At 45.9% G+C, this 21,460-nt stretch overlaps 1 protein-coding gene across 1 annotated transcript in view; it reads left to right on the top strand.

The window, feature by feature from the left end:
• Nucleotides 1-21,460, top strand: part of NELL1 (neural EGFL like 1) — a 3,816,074-nt gene that overhangs the window by 1,444,946 nt on the left and 2,349,668 nt on the right. The window contains exon 12 of the mRNA XM_086959505.1: nucleotides 20,296-20,424. Within this exon, the coding sequence (XP_086815631.1) occupies nucleotides 20,296-20,424 (129 nt within the window). The remainder of the gene's footprint in view (nucleotides 1-20,295; nucleotides 20,425-21,460) is intronic.

Raw genomic sequence — 21,460 nt, 5'->3', positions numbered from 1 at the left:
TCCCTCTACACCGGAACCACAGCCAAACTGCAGAAAAGAGTCCAACGCATCCAGAACGCCTCCGCACGACTCATCCTGGACGTCCCCCGACACAACCACATCTCCGGACACCTAAGAGACCTGCACTGGCTCCCCGTCAGCAGGAGAATCACGTTCCGTCTCCTCACCCACGCACACAAGGTCCTCCACGACCTGGGCCCCAGGTACCTCAACGACCGCCTGAACTTCTACACTCCCACCCGACAGCTGCGATCAACCAGCCACGCCCTCGCCGCCGTTCCACGCATCCGAAGAACCACCATGGGAGGAAGATCCTTCTCCTACCTGCCGGTCAAGACTTGGAACTCCCTCCCCATCCACCTCCGTCTGACCCAAGAACCCTCTCCTTCAGGAAGCAACTCAAGACCTGGCTGTTCAAGCAGTAGCGGACCCCTCTCCCCCAAGCGTCTTGAGACCCGCCGGGTGAGTAGCGCGCTATACATATTTCTTGATTGATTGATTGATTGAAATCAAATCTAGCTCAAATCCCACGAAATGTATATTTAAAATTGTTAAAGAGCTCAAGAGGAATAAAACCGCTCCACCTAGCATAACATCTGCACAGCAGTGTGAGGAACTTGCGATCTTCTTTGTGGAAAAAGTACAAAAGATTTATCAATCTTTTCCTCAGGTGTCCCCGGGCTCCACCGCCCTAGTGATCAGAGATGAGACCGGCTCTATTCAGCTATTCCGGCGATCTCCAAAGAGGAGTTATCCAGACTATGTGGCAGAATTAAATCTGGGTCTCCCTCTGACCCTATGAGGCCAGCCCAATTTATTGAGTCATTAACGCTCTTTCAACAGCCGTTATGTCAAATTCTCAATTTGTCCTTTTCCATGGCCAGTGTCCCTGTGGCCTGGAAACAGGCATGGGTGTCTCCTATTATCAAGAAACCTATGCTGGACCCCTCAAAACTGGAGAATTTTAGACCTATCTCCCTTCTCCCCTGGGTGGCCAAGATCACAGAAGCCCATGTAAACAACACTCTATACAAATTTTTGAGCCTTCATAACATTCTGGATCCGTCACAAAACGGTTTTCGGCCGGGCCATAGCACAGAATCAGCCCTGCTAGCCACGACTGAACATCTTCGGACGATTTTGGATGCCGGTCAAAGTGCAGCACTGATCCTGTTGGATCTCAGCGCTGCCTTTGATACGGTGTCACATGACATTCTTCTTCTTCGGGTAGTGGCAGTGGGGATCACTGGAGCCGCCTTAGAGTAGTGCAGATCATTTCTGACGGAAAGATCTTTCCGTGTGTCGGCCCCGACGTTCCTCTCTCAATTCCATACCATCGGTCAGGGGGTCCCCCAAGGCTCAGCATTAAGCCCGTCCCTGTTCAATCTCTATGTACAGCCATTGGTGGCGGTGGCAAAAGAATGGACCCTAATGTAAACTTTTGGAAAGATGCTGGAGAATTTCATACTCCCCTGATAGTAAAATAGAATATAAAACAGCCCTCAAAATGTATAGGAAAAAGATCATAGATCACAAAGAATCTACTTAGAAGAAAAAATTAACAGAGCCCAAGGCTTCGCGAGGGAAATTTTCAACACTGTGAGATCATTTACCGACCCTATGGCCCTCAAACGACAGTCCCCTGTATCACAATCCCTCTGCAATCGTTTATCAGATTACTTTGAGGAAATAATTGCCATTATCTACGACTCCTTCCCTAGTAAAAATTGCTCTGACCTTACCCACAATCTCACAGCTCATACAAAACCCGGTCCAGATTCTTCCCAGGTCTTATCTAACTTTGAAGAAATTTCCCTTGATCTCTTTCTAGCAGAACTATCTAAATGCAGATCTGGCTCGCCAACCGACCCATGGCCGGCTAAACAATATAAAGCCTTGGCCCCACTACTTAAACCAGTTCTGAACAGTATCTGGAATGACTCTCTCCGGACTGGTACCTTTCCAGACTCGTGGAAGCACGCACAACTAGTCCCTATTCTTAAAAAGACCAATGTTGACCCTAATGAGCCGGCCAATTACAGACCCCTCTCCCTGTTACCGGCTCCAGCTAAGGTATTGGAAAAACTTGTGCAAAAACATCTGGTGAGCTTCATTGAAACCCACGGGTCATTCCACGACTCACAACACGGATTTAGACAAGGCTACAGCACGGAATTGGCCCTGATAGAGATGGCCGACGCTGTATGTTGGAAATTAGACGGAGGATCGAGGGCGGTGTTGGTGCTACTGGACTTGTCGGCAGCATTCGACACCGTCTCTCACTCTGTCCTCCTTGATCGTCTTCACTCCAAGGGCATTCAAGGTCAAGCCTTGAAGTGGCTGTCCTCTCTTTTATCTAACAGGACTCAGGCGGTTTTTACCCCCCCTTATACTTCAGAATGCCGTCCATTAAAGTGGGGAGTCCCTCGGGGCTCCTCCTTAAGCCCCCTCCTTTTTAACGTTTATTTCTCCCCGCTGGCTGAGATGATTGCCCAGTCTGGAATTAAAGCCACCTCTTAGGCGGATGATATCCAACTCCTATTCTCCTATGACAGCCCCTCTCAGTCCTCCTTTGACCCTTTAAAAAACTGTCTGCGTAAAATTGCAAGCTGGATGGATAACAACTGCCTCCGACTTAACGCTGGGAAAACGGAGGGCCTCTTCTTCCACCAGCCGTCCCCCCTGGACTCCAACCTTTGGTGGCCACTTGATCTGAGCACCCCCCTTTCTCCTAAGGAATCTGTCAAAAACTTTCCAGTCAGATGGGACTCCAACCTTTCCTTTCACAACCAAATACAGACAGTTTCAGCAGCCTCCTTTTCCAAAATTAAGATGGCAAAAAAATGTATCAATTTTCTCCCTAATAATACCAGGATAACCATAGTCCAGGCGCTGATTACATCCCACCTGGACTATGCCAATGGTCTGTTTATTGGTCTGGCCGCCGGCCTCTGCTATCAACTACAAACAGTTCAGAACGCAGCAGTCCGACTAGTTTGCGGCGTCTCCCTCAGAGATCACATCTCTCCACACCGGCGAGCGCTCTATTGGCTGCCAATACAGAAGAGGGCTGAATTCAAAGCCCTCACACTGACTCACAGAGCAATTAAGGGGAAGGGCTCTGCTTACCTTTCGTCCTGTCTGCACCCTTACAATACCAGATCTCTTTGTTCCAGTACCAAAAATCTTCTCACCATCCCTAGATTTAAAAAGATAAGTTCTGGGGGGAACCTTCCAAGCTTGTGCTGCATCCCTCTGGAACAAACTCCCTCTTGCCATCCGTATGATCCAGGATGAGCTCCCTTTTCGTAAGGCATTAAAAACATTCCTCTTTTGCTAATTCCCTCAGGAGTAAGATTCATTTACACTCTCAGGAGCACTGGGACACCCCGTTGGGGTAGCCGTGCGCTATATAAAACACACTAAATAAATAAATAAATAAATAAAATAAACAATGGTGTCCTATGCCGATGATACCCAGCTTCTTATCACCGTAGCTGAAGGGCCATTAGTATCGGCTACTAGATCTAGAGATGGGATGGCAGCAGTGGCTCAATGGATGGCAAACAACTGCTTACAGCTGAATGGGAATAAAACTGAAGTTTTATTGGTAGGAAAGAACACCGCCCTTTGGAATGAACATTGGTGGCTGGCGTCCCTGGGGACTATGCCAACGCCTAAGACTTTAGTGAAGAATCTAGGCATTTGGATGGACTCCTCACTTAGTTTTCAGACCCACACAAAGAGAGTCGCAGCCACTTGTGTTGGCTTGCTAAGGGGTCTCAACCCTCTCTTGCAGTACGACAGCTCATTGTACAATATACCATACTTTCATGATTAGACTATGCCAGTTCGTTACTCTTAGGGGCTAATAAAGCTGACATACAACGACTACAAGGAGTTCAAAACTCAGCAGCGAAAACGCTGGTGTGACTTCCCCGTCGGTGTCCGGTCAGGGCTACTATCAAGAAGCTGCACTGGCTTCCGATCGAAACCCAGATACAGTGTAAAGCTCTCTGCTTATCGTTTAAGATCCTTAAATACCAGAGTCCAGAGCTGTTGAGCTATCTTCTTACCCCGTATGTGCCCCATCGACAATTGCGTACGCATGGACAACACTTGGTGTTTGTCCCACGGATCAAACTTTGCCGAGTTGGTGGTCGTTCTTTTCGGTATATGGCAGCCAAGTTGTGGAACTCGCTGCCGGTACACATCCGAGGGATTGAAGACTTGCTTGCTTTCCGAAAAGCCATCAAAACCTTCCTCTTGCCTTTAACATAGTTGGGATTGACTTTAGCTGTGTAGACTTCAGTGGATACTGTGTTATTCAGATTTGGCAGCGCCGGGACGCCCCTTGGCTGGGGCAGCTTTGCGCTTTAGAAAAACATTTAACATAACGTAACATAACAAGACCATGGCTGAAGGTCCTACCTTGCAGCACAGACCTGGAACACCCTGCCTCTCCACCTCAGTCAATCATCAGCACTGCCTTAATTCAGGAAGGACCTCAAGACCTTGCACTTCAATTGAACCACAATGTCTTTGATGGATCAGCAGCCCACCCCAGCATCTTGAGACCCTTTATGGTGAGAAGTCCTGCTCTACAAGCCACTTGATTGAATATTCGATCTTCTGGAGTGCTGTTAGACCTGTCAACTTTAGGGTGGTCTTTCCCCAGACTATTTGCCTCTTATTTTTGCTCGTTCTTTTTGTTGGCCTTCGGTCTCTGACCACTTTGCCATTGCTCACCAATGCTAACGTGCATGTGGTTCTCCCCTAAACATGGTGACATTGCTGTATACATGATTGGCAACTTTGTCGTACTGATAAGTACCTGGTAAAATGGTATGACAGACACCCAGGGCCTGCACTACAAATGCTAGTAATGGGCTGCCTTTTAAACGTGACTCAGGCCTGCCACTGCAGTGCCTGTGTGTGAAGTTTACTGCCACTTCGACTTGGCATTTAAAACTACTGACCAGGTCTTAAACTCCCCTTTTACTACATATACACCACCTATAAGGCACCAAGTAACCCTAAGGGCAGAATGCCATGTACGTAATAGCTAGTACATGTACTTTTGCATGTGGCATGTCCTGGTATTTACAAACAGCCTATTTTGATTTTTACTATTGTGACACCTACCCCTCTCATAGGCCAGCCTTGGGAATTCCTTATTACACTTTTAGGCTGCTATTCCTGATCAGAGAGGAGTATCTCTTCTATGTTTCATATCTTTGGGTTGGTAATGATTAAACCCTCTTTACCGGTGAAGTTCGACTTAGCATTACTATTTTGGAAATGCCACTTTTAGAAAGTGGATATTTCTTTGCCCTTACTGCTCTATGTACCTGACAGCCTTTCTCCATTGCACTCCTGGGGTGGGTAACAGCTACACTTTGTGCATTCCATCTAGACAGCCACAAACATAGGAAGTAGAGGCTCATGTGCATTCTGAGCACTCAACCGCATTCTGAAAGGTCTTGCTGGGCAGGGAATCATGGGAGGGGCTGACACTTACACTTCATTAGGTAGTGTCCTGTTTACACACAAAGCACTGATTTAATCTCCAAAGATAGTCTGCCTGACAGGACTGAGTTAAGAGGGATCCTTGTGCACTCCAAACAGCTGCTCTGAAGTAATCCCCTACATCAAAGGCACTTTTGAATATAGGTTCTGGGTCCCTGATCCCCTGAAATCAAACACGTCTAGAGTTTTTGGTGTTGTATTAATTGTGTTACCGTGTGTGTATGTGTGTGTTGCACCAAAACTTTACACATTGCCTCTATAGATAAGGCAGACTGCTCTGTGCCCAGCTACCAGAGGGTGAGCACAGGTTATATTTTAGTGTGTACTTAGCTTCCCCTGACTAGAGTGATGGTTCCTGCCTGGCCTGCATGCATACCTCCGTCAACCAGGAATTCCATTTCTAACAGCTGCCTTTTAAATAACAGTATACTGTGTAGGCCCCATTTGAAGATGAATTAGCAAATTTAGGATGTGATGAAGAAAGGGGATAACATGTAGGTGGAGCAGTATTAGAACACACAGTGTAAAATTGGTTTTACATTAGACTTATTTGCATTGAGCATATTTACAGTTTCAAGTTCAGGTAGATGAAATGATTTGCCTAGGATAATTAGTAATATGGTGTTAAACCTGGCATCCCCAGCGTAGTTCTCCCCATACTTTTTTCCTCCAACATTCTTGTTTTGCTGACTTTGCTTCTGCTTGCTTTAGGACTATGCACACTTTATTCCTGCTAACCAGAGCTAAAGTGTTTGTGCTCTCTCCTTAAAACCTCATAGACACGGCTTACACCCAAATTGCGTATTTCATTTAATTATAATTCTCTAGTTAAATGTACTATATCTAATGAGGGCCTGTGAATGAAATGCTACTAGTGGACCTGTACCACTAATTGTGCCACCCACTTAAATAGCCCTTAAAACATGTATGAGGCCTGCCATTGCAGCCTGTGTGTGCAGTTGTAAACTGCCATTTCAACTTAGCAGAATAAACCTTTTGCCAGGCCTTAACCTACCTTGTCAATACATTCAAGTCACCCCTAGTGTAGGCCCTGGACAGCACAGAGCGCCGGGTAATTAAAAATTAAGACATGTTATTTTACATTTCACATGTCCTGAATTGGATATCATAAGCTGTAATTTCCAGATAGGAGTCGTGACCAGTTCATGTTTGGTGTCTTTGGAATTGTAATGAAAAATCCTAACTTATGATGAAGTTGGATTTTTAGTTCTAATTTTGAAAATTCCACATTTAGAAAGTTGGCATTTTCCTGCCTTAGTCTTTTAGAGCATGGAGCCTGTACCTGGGTCACATGACTGGGTGTAGCTGACAGTTGAGCTCTGTGTGTTCCTCCTGGACAGACACACACAACAGGGAGTTTAGGTGAGCCTAAAAGATCCATCACTGGCAGGGTAGGAGAAAGGAGCTGGGCACTGCCCCACTTACACTTGTATCAGCTATGTTTTGCCTCCACACAAAGGGCTGCATACCCCCTGTAGTTAGTCTGGTTTCAGGACAGGGGAGGCAGAATGCCTGGGGGCCTCAAAGGAACACCTCTGGAAGCTTCTATCCCACTTTAAAGCCACATCTGGGCATACATACTGGACCTCACCAACTCTTCAGTACACTTTTGGACCTGCGGATACTCAGCCTAGGAAAAGTACAACAGCTGTGCTGCTGTAGGACTGCCACTATGCTGGACTCCTGCCCTGCTGGACTACTGCCTTGCTGGACAGTTATCTTGAAGTGCTGACCTGCTGCCTACAGCCCTCTTGCCTGGGTGAGAAGGACTGGACCAACGTCTCTTGAACCCAGAACCTAAGAGTGACTCCAAGGGGTAGTTGGCAGGCTTCCTTACTTGAGCATCAGGGATAGAAGGCTACAGCCATCTTGCTCCTGCACCTGGACGCTGCCATCTGTGAGTACAACCTACCAAGTAGTGCCACTCTAGTCCTGGACCCTCTGTAGTTGGCCTTAGGTGCTCTGCCAGCCCATGTGGGAGCCAGCTGAATTGATGCATCTCCTCTGCTGTGGGGCGCAACCCTGAGCCGAACTGACGCATCACTGCTGATGCATGGATCAGAACCGCTACAAACACCCACATCACAAAGCTGTACTTCACCACAACAGTACCACCGCTGCAGGGCGCATTGATTTTAGGATTGTATCTGTCTTGCTTAGGTCATGAGATGAGAGGCAGAGCAGCCAGGGGAAGAGGTCCAGGTCACTCTATCTGTGATTTGAGTTGAAAAGTAGTTGTGCTCTTTAAAACTGATGGTGCTGTCAGAACTCTAAATACTACTGGATCGAGAGCAGAATATATTGAAAACGAGAGAGGGATGGACAATACAATCCATACTGTTTGTAGTAAAGTGCGAGCTAAGTGCGAGCTCAGATCTCTTTCTTTGCCCAGCCAAGTCCTGCCAGCTTAAGGAATGCAGAACACTGCCTAGCAGAATATGCATGATCTTGTAAGGCAATCAGGTACCCTTGTACATCATGTTCTCAGGAGCCCATGTGCCTGCCTGCAGTGCTGCCTTGCGTTGGCAGCCTTTTTTATTCACTGTCTCACCTAAAAATACTTAATCCCACAGCTTATGCTTCTATGGACATATCCATCATGGTGTGCCTGGCTTTGGAGAGGCAGCACAGTGCTAAATCTAGTGCCAACAGGGGCTGTGCAATGTCACTAAGACCTTGAGTTGTTTATCAAGACTCATTTATACCTGTCATTAGCTGCCTCAGTCCTTGTAGCTTCCCCTTGAACAGGTGCTGCAGACAGTGTATCTGAATAGTTATTGTCTTCAGCCCAAGCTCTGTGAATATCAGCATTATTCCTGTGGGCGCCTCTGTAGAGAAATGTAAAAAACATAACACCGGTAAAACATGAGCATAGCAAGCTTCTATCACTACTTCCATAATGATCAGCAAAGTTGAAAACAAATCGAACATCTTAAATGGGTACATTAGCTAAAAGAATCAGGAAGAGTGGCCCATACGTCAAAGGGGCCGTATCAGAAAAATGTGCGCAAGTTCAAAGTTGCAAACGGGTCAATTTAATCTATAAGCAACAATTTTTTGCACATTTCCTTGTGAAGAAGAGTTGTGACCTCCTGTCATTCAGTAAGGGGCTCGGTCACAAGGCAGGGAAATCTTCTGAAAAAAAGACGCAAAGTTTTGGGATGAAAGACGCCAAACTAAGGGCCTCATTTATGAAAAGTGACTCATCGCTGCGTGAAAACTGCAATGCGCCACTATTCCCTGCGCCCTCCATGCGACACCAATGATGCGTCATATTTACAGTATGACGCATCATGGCGCAAGGAGTTACAGATACGTCAGTATTTCTGACGTATCTGTATGGCGCAAAAGTGACGCATTACTGGAGTGTGTCACAAAAGTGACGCAACTCCAGCAATGTGTCCTTTCACATGTGAAAGGGCCTGCGTTAGTCTTACAACTGCTGTGAGGCAGGCGTACGAAATTGACGCATTATGTCCTAGAAGTGGCGCAGTGAAATCTTATAGATTTCACTGCGTCACTTCTAGGACCCTTTCTTGCTTCAGAACGCCCCCCATGCATACATTATACCTGGCGTAGGTATAATGTAGCGCAGGGGTTTACAAAGTGACACATCTACCTAGATGCATCACTTTGTAAATATGGTGCAACACGGCACATTTTTTACCCTGCTGATGCGTCACAAAAAGTGACCCACCGGCGGCGTAAAAATGACGCCCCGTCTCATAAATGAGGCCCTAAATCTGACGTAAGACACAACCAGCCTCTGACAACATGGGCCATAATGCTGAATGCACCCCAGCTTTTTATGTGTATTTGGGTCTAATGCCCAGGTCTGCGCTGGGCTCACCTAGTTGAGGGTGTTCTGTCGTGTGGACATTAAACCTGATATATATCAAGCCCTGATCTTTCTTCGAATTTGCATAGGACACGTGACTTGTCAATACTAAGAATATACAGTCCAAGAGTTGGAGTAAATAATTTGACAAGGTGAGGATGGTCACATTTCCGGCAGATAAAATAGCCTTGAGCTAAAGGTACACTGAATGCAAGGTAAGTTCTGAATCTGTGATATGTATGTTTACTCTCATTTCAGTAAAAACAGAGGAAGACTCAAATAGAAAAGAACAAACAGGTAGTAGCATGAGTTTACAATAAATGAGTTACATTGTTGCAAAGTTAGAGCTTGTCATTTTGTCAGCTTCTTTGTGACAGGAAAATAAAAGGAAACAGGCATTTGCAAACATCTACCAGCATGCAGTTTTAATGTTCACCTTCACCTGCCTTAACTGGTCTCTTGTGCCCTATCAACTAGGACACACACACAATGGTGAGTGGCTGACATTTCTTTTACCATTTGTACAGCTGTTTAACCCTTTCGATGCTGATGACAAGCTCAGCTCGTCATCACCCACGGGTGTCGTGTGCTGATGACGAGCTGAGCTCGTCATGGTGCCACTAAAATGGCATTTTCCAGCACAGGGGGGGGGGAAAACGCCCAGCAGCCATGTGGTTAAGAAATTGAGGGGCAGATTAACAGGCCCCTCGCACCACTTTTGCATCACTTTTAACATGGGGAAAGTGACGCAAAAGTGGACAAGGGGATTGTAAATCTGCCCCCAGTTTCTGGTTGGCAGAGGTATCCACCCTGTCCAAGCAGGAAGTGCACTCCTAGTCAGGGTAAGTGTAGTACACACTGAAGGTTTACCTGTGCTCACCCTCTGGTAACTTGGCACAGAACAGTCAGGCTAAACTAAACGGACGATGTGACAAGTATATGGGAACACACACAAAGTAACACAGCGAAATGACCACAAAAGTATGCCACACCAGTGTAGAACATATAGCCAATATGTATCTTAGTAAGGAAAGAGAAAACCCAAAAAAAAACAAAATACAAAAGTCAAGATATACATTTTACAAGATTAAATCAAAATGCAGTGCTAAGAAGTCAATAGCTGCAACTGGGGTAATCTGGTCATGCTTGAAATGGGCAGATCCAAAAGTTTAAAACTGACTGCGATGGAGCGCGAGCTGGATACAGGAGTCACACAGACCCATTGACAGTACCTTGGATGTGTCACTGCTTGAGGTATGATGCGTTGAAATACGGAGGCGAGGAGTCACTGTTGTAGGCGACGCATCGGTTCTGAAGTTGGGTAAAATCGTTGATGCGTCAATGTCAAGAGCCCTGTGCATCAGTCCCGAGGCGTCGATGTCAAACCTCTAAGCTAAAGGCAATGCGTTGGATAGTAGCCACACCTGGTAGGGAATGTGTTAGAGTCGGGACTGGGCATCGCAGATGTCGGCGATGCTATGTCTGAGACTCACGCAGCAATGGTGATTCAGAGTTGCTGCGTTGCCAAAGTCGGGGCTGCGTTGTAAGTCGAGGTGGTGTCCACGGCTTAGGTGTAGGCAGCAGCAATGCATTGGTTTCACAAGGCATGCCCTGGTTCAGAATGACGCTTTGGAGTTCACATTTTGCGTTGCAAGACGCGCTACGAAATTAGTTTTATTTATTAAATTGTTTACTTACCTTCAATTATCCATACTCCAGTTTTTAGCACCCCCCACCCTGCCCCTCCCACACCCCGCCTCTCCGCCCCACCAAAACTCCCTCCACAGGCCGTGGCTGTCATTTAATTGACTATATTGATATAAATAGAATATAGATATGAACAATACTGTTGATAGGATAGTCCATTGTTCTTTGTCTCCCATGTTATTCTAAAAAGAATGTGCACACTGTGGTATTGGAGAGCCAGAACCTTTCCCATTGTTTCTCATGGAAAGCTAACTGATGTGAGGAAAATTCAGCCCAGATTACAACCGACACCCAGGCTGCTGGCACAAGACGCCTCTTAGTTCCCATCTTGAACGGTTACCAAATAAAGAGACGGGCGCTGGAAGCAGGAACACAAGAACAGAGGTTTATTTCTCATGAGGAGAGCCTGTCATTTCGGACACGAAACACAGTGTCTTCAGGAGGTGCTCTAACGAGTTCTTTGAGACTTTCGTCTTTTATACACAGGTTTATGATGCACAAACATTCCTTATTGCAATAAAAACACTTTGAAGTACGGAAAGGCATGTTTGGAATCCCAGCTTCAGGCCTATTCCCATACCAGTCGCTCGGATGTCATCCCCCCTCCCGTATGTAACGAGAGATTGTGATCTCTCAGCTGGACATTCCTACAGGACACGAGGGCAGGAAGGGTTGATCAGATCAAAGGTTGGGCAGGCGATAAGATCGGTTCGGGGGGGTGTGTGAATCCACGAGGCTATGTCTTATGACTTGGGACCGGGTCGAGAGACTAGGTGCAGCTGGGGGGGGGGGGTTCGTCAGCAGAGGGGAAGGGTGTCCTTGGGAGGAAATGGGGGGGGGTGGGTCAAGCAGGAGTGTTGCTTCTAGAGCAGGGTCATGCGGAGGGAGAGGGTTTTATGGTCTATGCATGAGAGAGAGAGAGAGAGAGTGGGGGTGTTCAATGCGCGCAGGAGGGGTGCCGGGAGTTTAACAAACGGGCAGAGAGGCCATGGTGCCTAAAATGGCTGTTTGTGTGCGTGCGTGCATGGGTCTATGCTGGCGAGATGATGTGGTCAGCGCTTCGCAGTATTCGTTCTGCTTACAGCGAGGGGTATAGTGAACACAAATGAACGCCGCTTATGTACATTAACATTGTCATTTTCCACAGTCGCCGCTTTTTAGCATAAGTTAGTTCATTTCCACGTTTATCCTAACTGATGGGGCGTACATATAGCCATGTGTGGTCAATGAGATAGCGTTTGTCAATATTAGCAGATTGCGTATGACCATGTGCAGTCGATGCGATTGGCGAAATGCAGTACATATGATTTTACATTTGTTGGGTTATTTATACAAGCCTAGGGATCAGCATACTACATAGTATAGATGTTCTGACTTTCTCTTCGGTGGTATCAATGTACAGTTAAAAGTGACCGATAAACATTTTGAAAGCAATACAAAGTGGTTGAGGGAGGAATCCAGTTCACTACAAGCAATTAGTCAAATAGGGGGGTATCTTCGTCACAGTGTCTTTTTAGCAATGAGCCATCACTGGTAGGCTCTAGTAGTCCGTCTTCTTCCGTTGGCGCTGTTGAGCACCGGCGGTGGAGCTATAAGTCCAGCTCGGATCCAACCTTACGCGTTGCAGGGTGCGATCTGTCCTCTGCTGTTAGACCACAGTCCTGTTCCCTAACTAATCCTTTATGGGGTGCCTCATGCTGGGCACCTGCATTTCCTGTTCCTTCCGTGGCAAACCCTATTCTACCTGAATGCTGTTCTTCTTTTCTGAGTCAAAAAGTCATGTGGAAAAAAGGGGGTGTTGTTGGATAGTCAAGGGAAGAGAGGGCGGAGTGGGATCAGATCTTTGAACACACCAAGGGACCAAGGGAGCAAAGGATAACGAGCAGGCAGGCCCATCAATCGGGCTCAAAAAGGGGGACGGGGACATCAGGCACACGTGGGTCAGCAAACAGAGGGCTTCAAGGCAGCCCTTCATCCTTTAATTTTCCGTGTTTGAGAGTGATGCCTCGTCCCGCGTCTCGTTGCTCTGCGGCTCCACCTTTGGTCGAGGTCACATGTGTCTCACGATCTGCGGCCAGGCTGTGCGTCACGTCCGACCCTTCTCCTCCGGTGATCGTATATCTTTGAATGGGTACAAAACAAGCTTTAGAGAACTGGCAGGAGAAGACATTTATACATTTCAATTCCGCCCTCAATCCTACGTAGTTGGGGATACGTTCATCGGTCACAGTCAGAAGTTATTACCATGGAGTATGTATGCAGGCATTTCTACTGAGTGTGTACTAAGTCTATTTGGCGTTCATTCATGACATATATGGAGAGAAGTCAGACTCCTATCAACTGCGTATTTCATCAAACTCAAAATTGGAACCTTCAGTAGAGACTCGTCTTTCTAACCCGAGCCCTGACAGTCTTACATTTCCCTTCAGAGCCGGCTAACCCTTTCAAACAGAGGGGAGTGCTATCATCGAAAGAGGGGGGGGGGGGTAAACAGGCTTTTCTCGGAGAGCGACGGTTAATCAGGGTCATCAGTTATACTTCGGGGACAGCTGATATGGAGCTGGGGTCAATCAGGAGAAGCGAGGACGCTTTGGATATTTGCACTTGAGTGCAGAGGGGTGGGGCAATCTGGGCATTGGGGATCAATCTGGGCATTGGGGATTGCATTTCTAATGAACTGAAAAACAGAAGGCCATTGACATATAGTCCTCCTATAAAAGGCCAGATTAGGGGACATCAGTCGTCTTACCTGTCCTTTCCTTCATTACCAACTCGGGTTCCATCGTTTTGCAGAAAGGAGAGGTAGTAATATGGCAAGTTACAATCGTTTTAGTTCTTGTCAATTTGCCGAACACCTTTGTGTTCGAAGAGACCCAATTAGGTTTGTGCCGGTGGGGCACACGTTACCACACAAGGGAAGAGGGAACATGGGGACCCTCGGAGAGAGAGTCATCCGCACTCTAAACGGACCATTCGGTGCACGTACGACATGGAGAGAGAGAGAGAGAGAGAGAGAGGGAGAGAGAGAGAGAGAGAGAGAGAGAGACGTGTACAATAATAGGCCATTTAGTGCGCACACAACACAGAACAGCAGGGGTCAAGCAATACAGAAACACAGGCAGAGGGACGACGTCGATCCATACATTACGTACACACAAACTCAGGCTGGGGAGACAGTACATGTATTATATACAAAAATCCAAGACAAAACATAAAACAGTTGTTGGCCAAAAAGATCTCTTCCTGCATGCTGCGCATCCTTAGTATCCTACTTAATTCATCTGGGGGCTGAGCTCTTTACCCTTTTTTTTTTCTTTCTTATCGTCGGCTGCCTTTGTGAGTGGCCTCGGTTGCTAATACTTACACCTCTGCCAATTGATCGGACTTAGCTATATGTCTATGAGGGTGCAAGAAGGAGGTGGTAAATTTCTAAACATTGACAACATTCCTAGTCTTCCAGGCGGATGGTACTTAGGTAAACCTCACCTCGGAATATTCCTTAACCTTTCCCTATTTGGTCAAACGTATGAATTTATTCATTGGTGCGTATCATTCTTGGTTGCTTTATTTGGGTTGCCAAGCGAAGTCATATTTTGTCATCCCGTAATAACCCGTAAAGTTTCTGCTTCAGGCTGCCCTCCCAAGCGCTGGGTTCAGAGAGGGAAATAGTCATTGTTTGCTCGTCGTGTATAGGCACCATATTCAAAACCCTTTTCCCCTTTCTATCGGGTGTTCAAGCATCACTTAAGACATACATAAAACATTTCTCTTATCGATCCAAACGTGTGCAACACATATTCAGTCGAGCTATACACACCAGGGCATGCACGCGTGCATTCACATTACACAAATTCGTCACGCTCTCAGGGGCAGTCCCCATAGGTAACATACGAGCTCCACAATGCTAGTCTGACTTCCGCGCGGAACCATAGCGCGTCGCTTAGGTTTTCTCCATCTTTTAGTCGACGTTCCGGTGAGACCTGCAGAAAGAAGGGAAAAAGAAGGGGGCGGGGGCAGCGTTTTTAAAACACATCAGCGCGCATAAACCCGAAAATGCTTTTACTTACTACATACTCGGCCTATCTCCACAGGATGCAGTCCCTACCATCTCGACGTTTAAGCCCAGGGGGGACCGGTAATGCGGGAGAGATAATTATTGATGGTCTGTGTATTTGCATAGATCACTCAAGCGTGGCATTTCAGATCGTGTGCAGGGAAGGGTCAAAACAAAGGGCAGTCGGTGTAAAGTGGGGGTGAGCTCGTGCTCTCCTTTGAGGAAGAGGGATAACCTGCAGTGGTGCGGGGTCGTTTTTGTTCGTACTAGGGGGGTCAGATGGCATTCCTTCGGGGTGGCTTAGGGGCATCTAAAACATCTTTCCTGTTGCCTGTGGCATATAAGGTAGAGGCTAAGTACGGGGATCTTCATCGATCGCTTTATGTCGCACAAAGATGAAAAAAAACACATGTAACAAAACCTGGATCATTCATATTTACAATTTTTCTGCGCCCTATGCTTTTTAACCTTCAACCTTAATCGAGCTGCTTCATTTCACCTATACTTTACTCATATCGGGGACGGTAGCCATACATTCGAAACTTAGCAATCCAAGCACTACAATTATGTTTGCTTTTTCAAAAACCTTTAATTAAGGACGTCGGGGCACAAATACGGGCCTACAACCCCGTGGGCCGGCCACGGAGCAGACTGGAACTGTGCATGAGGGGAACGGAGTCGGTGGTCATTGATTTCATAATAGAAAGTGCGACAAGTGCAGTAAAATCATATCGAAACTTCATTTGTGAGCAAGTATCATAAGTGTTGAAATTCAAAACTTAACATCAATTCATTGTCCGAATGTTCAATCAGTACCCATCTCATATCAATTCATTGTCCAAACACATAATCAGTACCCATCTTATGTCAATTCATTGTCCAAACACATAATCAGTACCCATCTTATATCAATTCATTGTCCAAACACATAATCAGTACCCATCTTATATCAATTCATGTGCTAAAAACTACATACATATCTCATAACATCAAGGCCGAGCAATTGGGGTACAACAAGGAGTTGAAAGTTTCATTTGTACCGGCGCCATTTTGGGTGAGGTCAGGCAGGTCCCAGTATAGTCAAAATGTCTCCAATAACTCGTGGTTGGACCGGAACCTCTTTCGGCAGTCCAAAAGTTTTCGTTGAAGGGTAACAGAGGGGACTGGCGACATGAACCATCAGTCAAAGTGGGGTGGGAGGCAACAATCTCCCCTACCGGGTCATATTGGTGTTCCACCGGAACTGATCAAATCTGTATTCTTGCAGGATTTTGGTCATTTCAAAACTGAGGCTGGCGCCGGCATGAGTGCGCCGACGTCTCGTGGTTCCCATCGGGGGACGGGGGCGCCCGCGGGGAGGGGTCGGGCCCCCCGACTCTTATAGAATCTTCAAGGTCGAGGAGAAGAGCACAGGACGTGCGCCGGTCCAGGGCAAAGCGCCGCTTTACGATAGGAACCCTTTGAGTGGAGCGTTGGGGGTGTCGCTGGAAGCCTCCACCTGGGGAGGTGGGGGAGGCTCATTCGCGCCGCCTCCCCCTCCCAGCGCACCCCACGCCGTTTCTCGGCTCCGGTATTCATGATGGCCGGACCAGGCGATAGAGAGGGGGGGGGGGTCGGAGGCAGAGGCAAGACATCCCCCCCCGTGGCCTGCAGGGCGCCGTTTCAGGAGACTTTTCATAACGGCCGGACCAGGCTATACGAGGGGAGGGGGGGGTCGGTGGCATGTGCAAGACATCCCCCCCCCTCCATTGTCGCAGCCATTATTGAAAAAAGAAGAGTTGTCGCAGCCATTATTGAAGAAAGAAGAGCCGTCGGGGCCCCCCGTCGGCCTCGGCTCCTCTCCTGGCCCACCTTACGCGACGACCTCTCCAGCCGACGGTTGCCAGCAGGACCCGCCCTACACGTGCTGAAGGCCTCGTCTTCCGGATGGGCGTAACCGTGGGCCTGTTGCACTTCGGGAGCTTCCGGAATGGGGGTAGGTATCTATTGGTTCTGGTCTATTCTTATGTTGTCGTTATTGGGCGTGGCGGGCGGTGGGACAGACATGTTTGGAGCAGTGAGGGGCGGCGGAGCCTAGCTACCTCGTGGCTGCCGTGATGCCACGTCTGGCTCCTCTCACCACTTTCATGTTTCTTATTGCGGGCTATTTCTAACGTTTCTTATTTTTAGCGAAGTTGAAAACTCATCAGTGGCCTACTGACTTTGCTCGATTTCTTTTTCCTTCCTTTTCTAGTGTGTTTCATGCTAAAGTTTCTGTTAACAGGATACGGTGATCACTTCATATTTTACATATGTCCTTTTTATTAGGGGTGCCCTTCGGTTGAGCCAGATGATCTACCTCTAATAAATGGTCCGGGTGGAACTAGTTTACCAATCAGTAGGGAGTAGATAGGCATGACAGATTACAACGGGGGACAAAGGTCCGGATTACCTACCCTTCACTACTTGCAAAGACTAGACAGAATATTCCTATTCTTCTCTATTTGTAGACAGGGAATATCTCAGAAGAGCAACAATCGATAAAGTTCGATAACAAACAATCAGTGGGGAGAAAGATAGGCATGACGGATTACAATGGGGACAAAAGAAGTCTGCATTACCTACCCTTCTCTATTTGCAAAGAGAGGGAAACGTTCCTATTCGTCGCTGTTTGCAAACAGAGAATGTCTCAAAGAGAACCAATACTTCAAGTAGCAATCAAGGCTAAATGAACCAATCAATAAACGATATCAGTATTTAAATACCGATTCCAATACAAACAATCAATCAATCAATCAGATGGATAAAGCCATCCTACCAATCAGACGCAAAAGACGTCCTACTTAACCTTACCCGGACCGGACCGTGCGGACAGTTCTTCGCCTTCCCTTTCCAGCGCCCGATCGTTCTCTTACTCCATGTTTTTATCGCAGCATTCCTGTGGGATTCCAGTCAGGACAGTAGGTCACTTGAGAGAGGTCCGTTCGGAATCGGTGAAGTTCATTCAATCGGCAGCCGGACGAGGGCCATCTCAAGGCAGGTATACTCCAATCGTTTAGATGTTCACCCCATCGTCTGGACCTCTCTTACTGGACCTTATGTCGCTGATGGACCCCGCGTTGGGACGCCAATTGAGGAAAATTCAGCCCAGATTACAACCAACACCCAGGCTGCTGGCACAAGACGCCTCTTAGTTCCCATCTTAAACGGTTACCAAATAAAGAGACGGGCGCTGGAAGCAGGAACACAAGAGCAGAGGTTTATTTCTCATGAGGAGAGCCTGTCATTTCGGACACGAAACACAGTGTCTTCAGGAGGTGCTCTAACAAGTTCTTTGAGACTTTCGTCTTTTATACACAGGTTTATGATGCACAAACATTCCTTATTGCAATAAAAACACTTTGAATTACGGAAAGGCATGTTTGGAATCCCAGCTTCAGGCCTATTCCCATACCAGTCGCTCGGATGTCATCCCCCCTCCCGTATTTAACGAGAGATTGTGATGTCTCAGCTGGACATTCCTACAGGACACGAGGGCAGGAAGGGTTGATCAGATCAAAGGTTGGGCAGGCGATAAGATCGGTTCGGGGTAGGGGGGGGGGGTGAATCCACGAGGCTATGTCTTATGACTTGGGACCGGGTCGAGAGACTAGGTGCAGCTGGGGGGGGGGTTCGTCAGCAGAGGGGAAGGGTGTCCATGGGAGGAAATGGGGGGGGGGTGGGTCAAGCAGGAGTGTTGCTTCTAGAGCAGGGTCACGCGGAGGGAGAGGGTTTTATGGTCTATGCATGAGAGAGAGAGAGAGAGAGTGGGGGTGTTCAATGCGCGCAGGAGGGGTGCCGGGAGTTTAACAAACGGGCAGAGAGGCCATGGTGCCTAAAATGGCTGTTTGTGTGCGTGCGTGCATGGGTCTATGCTGGCGATATGATGTGGTCAGCGCTTCGCAGTATTCGTTCTGCATACAGCGAGGGGTATAGTGAACACAAATGAACGCCGCTTATGTACATTAACATTGTCATTTTCCACATATGCCTATTTTAGGGAGAGTTGCGCTATTTAAAAATGTGAAAGAAAGAAAGAAAGAAACAAACAAACAAAAAAAGAAGGAAAGAAAGAATGAAAGAAAGAAAAAAAAAAGAAAGAAAGAATGAAATGTATCACTGTTGCCTTGTAATGCCCAACAGGTGACAGCATTTCTTGTTTGCCAGTACCATAAAACTATGAGTAATGTCATGTCTTTGTGAGACATTGCAAATGTGTAATACAGGATACAGTTTTAATAATCTGATGTTGGAAAAGAGAGACGCCACTTCAGTGTTAAAAATCCAAGCATGAAGACTGCACCTTCAACTACAATGGGGTGCTACTTCTCAGCTCTGTACCCCCGGAACTGAGACTTATAGTCTTCAAGTGGAGAAATGTCTACTGATTAAGCACTGAGGCACCCTTTATATGTTAATCCATTATGTTGTTTGTACCTTCCCCATCTTTACACCTGCATAGGCCTTGACCCTCTAGACTGGATCTTTCTATTGTCTTACACTCCTTCCATCCTGTCCATCGACAATTTGCAACATTTTCACATTTACATTAGTGCTTGAAAAATATAATAGATAATTTTCTTTTGCATATTCTACGGCTGTCTCAAGAAGTTCTCACGGCTAACTATGTTGTCATGTCGCTTTCATGAATATAGATTGTTCTTTTTACATTTCTTAGTGATGATTTCTTTTTTAATTAATTTGGCGCTGGCAATAATTATTAGAGAAGCTTTCAAAGTGATGGCCAGAGCCAGTGAATGAACACACTAATGAATTGCTGAAAGTAAAGGTGTTTTAGGTATTATTTATAGAGACATAAGTTATAATTTGTGTTGCTTTTATTATACGATAACTGCAATGTAGAACATATTTTGTGAAATGATTGAATGTTGTGTATGCTTTATAGTTGGAGATGGTGTGAGTTCGTCTTTCCTGTTCATCAGACCATAATACATTATTTTTAATGACTGAATACATAATTTCATTACACTTAAGTTACATCCATGAGTTTTCAGCATCACCAATTAATATATCCCAGTTGCACCAGCTGTTTTAATCAACAGTAAACATTTTGTGATATCTTTGTTTCAAATATGCATACTAATAGTCTATGTACCTCGTAATTTAGGACATAACTTTTGTGCTGAGGGACCCAGATGCGGTGACAACTCAGAGTGCAAAAACTGGAACACCAAGGCGACCTGTGAGTGCAAGAACGGATATGCTCCACTGCAAGGAGACTCAACAAACTGTGAAGGTAAAGACAATTATTACCATTTAGTTATCTGTTTATCATTGCCTCAATTAAATGTCTCTAACACGCCCTTGCCTCTCTCAGTCTCAATGTTACAAAGCTGCACACTGAATCCTTTGAAAGCTACATTAATTTACAACATCTTTGACACAGACTGTGTGTGTTTCGTTTGTATTTCTTTATACACCAGCGTATTCTTTACTGGATTTTTTTCATTACTACATGAAAACTGTCATTCAAGTAGATTGACTAAGCATTTGAAAATATTATGAATTGTTGGCATGATATTTGGAATTGCACTGCAAATTTCTCAATTTGCAGACGTACCACTATAGCATTTTTGAAGGAGCGTTACTGAAATGACAAAGGATTGTGAATATCTGTTTTATACATCCCTTTTGGCAGAATCTTATTTAGATATTTCAGGAAGGATCTAATATATTTGTTTGTGAAAGAATGTGGTAGCTATAAGAGAAAAATGTGATTTTAATTTGATTCGTTTCTTTTGGTGGTATCTGAGGATTGCTTGAGGACATTTGTGTTTCTTTTTTTCAAAACTATTGCTGCTTATTTGGCTGAAAATAATGTCGTGATTTTTTGTAACGCCATGGTTAATATTATGGTCATTAGGGTGGAACTATAGCAAATTTACTTGAGATAAATGTCCATCTATGAGATAATGTAATGCTTAGCGTTTTGAAAGTTGGTGTTTATTTTAAGCTACTGCAATGCTGCAATGCGGAACTGTGTACAATTTTGTGGTTATTGGGAAGATGATCTGATACCTTTTGGTTAAATCTCATTTCTACGTTTCAATGTATATATTCCGGATAAAGTTATGTCGACTTTTATACACACTCTTCTTTTGAAAGTTGAGAAAAACCTCTTGTATATGGGCCAGATTTAAAGAAACTGCAGTGCTACATAATTTCATTAAGATCAAAGGCAGTTATGTGATGATAAGGGAGATTTAACATAATTATTTTGTGATAATAGTCACATTGCTATTTTGGAGAAACTAAAATAGTTGAATATTTAT

This window comes from Lissotriton vulgaris, chromosome 2_2, assembly GCF_964263255.1.
Source record: "Lissotriton vulgaris chromosome 2_2, aLisVul1.2, whole genome shotgun sequence".
NCBI lineage: Eukaryota > Metazoa > Chordata > Amphibia > Caudata > Salamandridae > Lissotriton > Lissotriton vulgaris.
The sequence above is the reverse complement of the archived record's forward strand: the minus strand, read 5'-3'. Positions and strand labels throughout refer to the sequence as shown.